Here is a 6,844-nt window from a genome sequence, read left to right on the forward strand (position 1 = left end):
GCCTGTCTAAATGTTGAGGGAAAAACACCAGTGTGAAGGGATATGTTAATGATGTGAGTGAGTGCAGGTACAACTGCAGGAGAAATGGCTTGAAGGAGATGAGATGGAATAGGATCAAGCGGACAAGTAGTAGGATGATTAGAAAGAATGAGTTTGGAGACTTCTGCCTATTCATTTGCTATAGAACATTTGTTGCAACAGCTAAGTGTGGTCTAAACTTACCTATTTGGAAAAAAACAATATCACTTTGTCTGCCTATGCTGTTGATGTGGTGGTTTTAATTAATGGACAAAATTATGTGCAGGTTTTAATGGAAGTTTTAGAAGATTTTAAAGTTTAATAATCAGCAAAAGTTAATTGGAACAAGTCAAGTGAAGCACTTTTAATCGGAAATTGGTCAAAAGAGAAACCAAGGCTTCCTGATGGTTTGAACTGAGGAAAAGGAGGTTTTAAAGGGGTCATATTTAAAGGGGATGCTACATGCACTTTTACAAGTTGTTTGAACTGAAATGTGTGTTGGCAGTGTGTGTACACAACCACCCTATAATGATAAAAATCCACCCAGTGTTTTTTTTTTTAAATCTGGTTAAATGTTTTCCCCTTTCTCAAATCGAGCCGATCTCAGATGCCTGTCTGTTTGACGTTACACAGACAGGCCCCTCCCGCGATAGTTTGATTGACAGTAGTGTTTCAGCACAGACTGGACTGGTGTCTTACCTTAGACCCGCTCTGAGTGAGCTGTCATCAGTCCACCATTGTTTCACTGCCGGAGCAGATGTAGACAAGAATGACTCCTAAGCGATTGAGGTGTTTTGTTGTTGGATGTAATAATGAACATAGCAGTCATCATTTACTCCCGACATCTGAGCCGCTGAACTCGCAGTGGATTACATTGTTTCTGAAGGGAATGCCCTCCCGATCTACATAAATGCGTCTATGTTTGCGCGAATCATTCATGATCCAGCCTCATCTACAGAAGAAGTGAGTATTATGTTACAGACTTTTCATTAAGACCCTAAAGAATCATATAAACTTGTGGAAAATGGGCATCCTATGACCCCTTTAAGTATTTAGGGGTGTATTTGGAAGATGAAATATCCATTCAGAAAAATTGAGAAGGGGTTGTTGATAAGGTAGACTTGATAAATGGAAATGGCTAATACCAAATATGTCATACAAAGGAAGAATATTAATTGTGAATAATTTAGTAACTTTCAGTCTTTGGCATAGGCTGGCCTGTTAGGATCCTCCCTCAACTTATAGCAGAAATTCAAGGTATTTTGGTCAACTTTTTTGGAATAACTTGCATTGGGTCCCTAAGAGTGTGTTGCATTTAAGAAAAAAATCTACTGATGGACAGTCATGGAAGAGTGAACACCCCCAATTCAGAAGACTGTTTTCCTTTCTTTACCTTGTTACCCATATTAGATGGTTGTACGGGACCTATTGTAGATGCTGAAAAACCCTTGTGCTTGGACTTATCTATAGTACAGCTACTGGCAAAGATTTTTATAAAATGTGTGTTAAAGTTTTTAATAAAAAGGTACTGAATGATAAAGTTGACACACCTTGGCGTAAAGTATTGGGTGTAGAAAAGAATGTGAAACCTGAATGGAGGTCGCTGTAAGACACCGTTATCTAAAAGGGCAGGTGATATACAGTGGACACTACTTCACTGTGTCATTGCGGTTAATGCTTTTATTTCAGTTCTTAATCCTGAAGTCATTGCTGATTGGCCCTTCTGCTCAAAAAGAGAAACTGTTTTTCATGCTTTTATGCAATGTGACAGACTGAAACATTTATTCTTAATTTTCAATCCTGTCAGATTACTCAGATCACAGACCATTCATCTTCTACTGGTACCCAGATCTACAGTAGACTGCAATGCAGGGGTGATAGAGCTTTTGCAGTAGACCCAAGTTATGGAATAAATTGCCATTATCTATCAAAACAGCGACTACAGTGTCTATTTGTATTATTGTGCTTTCAATGTCCTGTGAATGTCTATTTTAATTTGGGTGATGGACTTACAGTACATCATTTTGTACAGCACTTTGGTCAACCAAGGTTGTTCTAAATGTGCTTTATAAATAAATTAAACTTGAAACTTGAGCTTGAATTTTGGAAGACTTTTTTTTACCTCCCTTAACGAATTGTTTTCTATGAGAATTTGTATTCTTGGTTTTAAATTTGTTAGAGGTAATAGGTTTACATGTCAGATTTAGAACTTTGCCATTTATATGAGCAGGAAAAGTAAGGTTGAAAGATTGTCTGGTGAAGATGTGGTGGTAATGGTTTTTAAATTTGGTGAAATCATGAGTGTTGATTGATTTTTGTTTCAAAGAAGTCTTCAAAGGATCTATTAACATTTGAGATGAAATGGTGTGGTAATGGGGCATTGTGCTCAGTTGTTGAAGAGGAGTTATTTTTTACACATTTTATGTAATTTATTGTTATGTTTTTTTTATGATTTCTTTGGTGCTTACGTAATGTAACATTGGAATTGTTGAAACAAGTTAAACAGCCAAGTATTTAATGAATAAAGTTTGTTTACTTTATAGGCTTCATTGTGCATGGTCCCCCTGCTCCTCTGGTTGCTCCTCTGGGATCTTCAGTGGTTTTGCCTTGTTATGTTGATGAACTCTTACTAATGGAGGATCTGGAGGTGGAATGGAGAAGAACAGACTCAGAGACTCTGGTTCATCTGTATCAAGATGGTGAGAGTCGACCAGAGGCCCAGCAGCAGGATTATCATGATAGAGCTAATTTCTTTACTGATCAGATTCAACATGGAAACTTCTCCCTCTGTCTGGACAATCTGACAGCTGAAGATGAGGGACGATACACATGTAGAGTTTACAGTCAGCAGGATTCTGGTGAAACTGTGGTTCAGATAAAAGATGTTGGTGAGTGTGAGGCTTAAATTCTGGTGAAAATTTCAATGAAATGACATGATATATACTCTATGGAATTTAACCAATCTTATTCTTTCAGACCGTTTGCTAGTATCAAGCTCAGATGAGTCCATATCTGCATCTGTGGGTGAGGACGTCACTCTGAACTGCTCTGTAGACTCTCACATCACACCTGAACACATTGAAGAGGTTTCATGGAGGAAAACTGATAAAGATGAAGATATTCTGGTTCTGCTGTATCAAAACAATAAGTCTTTATCAGATTCATCAGATGAGCGATACAGAGACAGAGTTGAGTTCTTCACTGCTGAAATCCACAAAGGAAACATAACACATTGAAGAGGTTTCATGGAGGAAAACTGATAAAGATAAAGATATTCTGGTTCTGCTGTATCAAAACAATAAGTCTTTATCAGATTCATCAGATGAGCGATACAGAGACAGAGTTGAGTTCTTCACTGCTGAAATCCCCAAAGGAAACTTCTCTCTCAGACTGAAGAGTGTCAGAACTGAGGATAAAGGAGTTTACATGTGTTTAGTGTTTGCTGGAGGACTTTCAGCCAATGCAACTGCAGAACTGGAGAGACTGGGTGAGTAACAGATATATGATGAACCTATCATTCTATTATATTTTTTAATTAGTAGTAATATTTTTTCAATTTAATTTCCAAAGCACCTCAACAAGCATCTTACCTTACAACCCGTATAAATTAACTAAAAAGCCTATCCTTCTTTTTCCTTAAATACATTTTCACATTTGCATGAAAAATATAGATAAATCTTTAACAATAATTACTTAAGCAGAATTTAATTGTGCTTTGAGAGCAAAAGTTTGTGTTTTGAGATCAAAAGTAAAAGTAGCAGTGGCATGTTGCTGCCTAAAGTAAAGTCTAATATAAAGAAACAGTAACTGGATATTCTTCAGGTTTATCAGACAGATTATTTTGTCCCTTAAGTAGATGCATGTCATTTCCTGTGATTCACATTCATGCTCGCGATGTGAACATTTGACAAAATGTCACAAAATTAGTAGAAATGCTATTTATTAAGGGCAATATACTAGGTATGTTACACAATACTGTTCCTCTTTTTTTCAGTAACTGTTTGTGTTTCACAGGTTTCTCTGTTTCAAGCATAATGGTATTGCTTCTCTGTATTTCTGCATCTGGATCTGCTCTTCTGCTCTGCTGTCTGATCTACAGTAGGTCACCTACTAAAGGTATCTATATAACAGGAAAATATTCTTATCAGCTGTAATTCAGTGGTTATCAACTGCAGGTTTGCAACCCAAACCTATTTTGACTATTATTCAATCTAAAATAATAATAGCCAAATAATAATGAAACCTACCATAATTGTAGATAATTGTAGCATAATTTAAATGAAAAGCCTGTGCATTTAATCAAAATATGATATTTTGGCATAATTCATCTTTCACTCTGTGATGTTTTATAAAACAGTTCAGTGTTTTAGGCTGGTAAACATAGCTGGAGTTTCACTTTTATGCTTGGGGGGGCAGATGAGCCACGAACACTTTTTTTATATGTTCTACATTTCATATATTTATATAACATATATTCAACATTAAAAAATACATTAAAAAACATACATAATGCAGAAAATCTGCTTCTTTTTCCGAATTGCGTAGATGACCACTGTCTTTCTTTCACTATCTCTTCTCTTCTGATAGTTTTTCATTCAATAAAATTACTCAAATTAATATTTAATTCATTTTTATAGAATAGCAACAAACCCTTGAGTAAAATCTTTACACATGATAAATCAGTCAGTAAAACGACAATATAAGCTGCGCTAGCCTTAAAGGGTTAGGTCACCCAAAAATGAAAATTAGCCCATGGATTACTCACCCTCAAGGCATCCTAGGGTGTATATGACTTTCTTCTTTCAGACGAATCCAGTCGGAGTTATATTCAAAATTGTCTTTGATCTTTCAAGCTGTTTAATGCCATTCAGCGGGTGTTGCATTGCTTCAGTCCAAAAGTACTTAAATAAAAATCGCCCATCCATAAATAAAAGGCTCCGGGGGGTGAACAAAGGCCTTCTGTAGCGAATCGATGTGTTTTTGTAAGAAAAATATCCATATTCAAAATGAAAGATCAACTCCGACTGGATTCGTCTGAAAGAAGAAACTCATATACACCTAGGATGACTCGGGGGGTGAGTAAAACGCAACCTAATTTTCATTTTTGGGTGAATTAACCTTTAAGTTTCTGAAGAGTAATCGGCGATGCAATCTCACATTTCACAAGATCCACTTCAGCTGTCACAAGCCGAGGGTGAATCTTAAGGCTTGCGTACATGCTTAAACTGAATACTGCATCACACGCCACACTCAAGGCCATCGCTTCAAATCGCCTGTCCAATTCAGCCAGAAATGACTCAGTCCACCACATTTTTATTAGCGGGTTTATAAAAAAAACAACGAATATTTGTTAACTTGGCAAAGCGGGAAAATAACGAAAAGAGAGTCCTCTCATGTCCTCTCAAGTTGAGAATCATTCGGGACTCACGAGGATATGGGGCTTAAATAATTAATTTAGCCCAAAACGTACTTATTCTAATAATTAGCGGGTTTATAAAAAAAACAATGAATATTTGTTTACTTGCTAAAGCGGGAAAATAACGAAAAGAGAGTCCTCTCATGTCCTCTCAAGTTGAGAATCATTAGTGACTCGCAAGGATATGGGGCTTAAATAATTAATTTAACGTTAGCCCAAAACATACTTATTCTAACCACTAAAATAATAAGATAATACAAATTAAATGAGAAAATGTAAATTCATTAATTTTTATATTTTATTCACAGCTCAGACAAAATTATTATTGGCTCTCGTCTGGGGGGGCAGTACCCATTTTCAAAATTATGCGTTTTCAGGCCCCCAAAATGCCCTTGTTGTGTAAATGAAAGACCAAAACTCATTAAAATGTTTTCCATTTTTAGTTGAAAACTGTATTTTTTTTTATGTATTTTTATATGTATGTAAATGAGTATAAATCTAAAAAATTGTACTAATTCTTGGCAATGTAAAGCTTCTTTTTACTATAAGTTTGGACATGATGTAAGTCATTCCACTTGTTTAAGCTGTTTTCCCAGACTCACCAAGCTGCTCAGTTGTTACCGACCATCTCCCAGCTTAATCAGTTAATAAGATTTCAAATTTAAAACCCCTAAAACCAGTCAACATATCAGTCTAACCAGGCTGAGAGAACGGCTTAAGGCCTTTTAACACTGAACGCGAAAATTCGGTGCAATGACGCTTTTGAATCGAAACAATAGATCCCTATGGGACTATTCACACCAGGCGCAATTGTTCGCGGCATGAAAAAGCGAGGACGATTTTTTTCCCGTTGCTCCGCAATGAAACTATGGGATTACATCTCTGCCACAATTCTGCGCGCGAAAGATCATATTTTGAGCGTGTAAAAGTGCATTTTGCACGCGCGCGAACTGAGTTTTGTGGAGAAAATGTTTGTCTCGCAAAGAAGAAAGTATTTTGAGCGCACGAAAATCAATTTTGCATTTAAAATACGTTTTTTGATGTGTGCAGACCTCTTTTGCGCGTGCAACGTTTCACTAGCTTGCTCACCTGATGCCCGCCCTCAGTGCTCTCTAAATGCCAACAGCTCGCTTGCCTCAACACAACCCAGCATTACAATATGCCATAATTCCAGCCAATCAGTGACGAGGCTGCTAAATTCTGATTGGCTGCTTTGACAACCAATCACAACATTCCTTGCATTACCTCAACAGCAGAAGAGGAAAAATACAGTGCATGCATAATTATTATGCAAGTTGATATTCTGATCATATTTTTTTCCAAGCACATTTGACCAATTCCAAACGACATCAATCTTAAAAACTACTATTAATCTTGTATTTAATCATTTATAATTGATATATAATTATT

The 6,844-nt window shown here is 36.5% G+C and overlaps 1 protein-coding gene across 1 annotated transcript in view; it reads left to right on the forward strand.

Annotated features, from left to right (window-relative positions):
* Positions 1-2,561: 2,561 nt before the first annotated feature.
* Positions 2,562-6,844, forward strand: part of LOC107663479 (uncharacterized) — a gene marked incomplete at both ends in the record, with an annotated part of 33,315 nt that continues 29,032 nt past the window's right edge. The window contains 4 exons of the mRNA XM_016453719.1: positions 2,562-2,906; positions 2,995-3,104; positions 3,259-3,505; positions 4,033-4,134. Coding sequence (XP_016309205.1) covers positions 2,562-2,906; positions 2,995-3,104; positions 3,259-3,505; positions 4,033-4,134 — 804 coding nt within the window. The remainder of the gene's footprint in view (positions 2,907-2,994; positions 3,105-3,258; positions 3,506-4,032; positions 4,135-6,844) is intronic.

Source organism: Sinocyclocheilus anshuiensis, unplaced genomic scaffold, assembly GCF_001515605.1.
Source record: "Sinocyclocheilus anshuiensis isolate Anshui unplaced genomic scaffold, SAMN03320099.WGS_v1.1 scaffold5916, whole genome shotgun sequence".
In the NCBI taxonomy this organism is placed as follows: Eukaryota; Metazoa; Chordata; class Actinopteri; order Cypriniformes; family Cyprinidae; genus Sinocyclocheilus; species Sinocyclocheilus anshuiensis.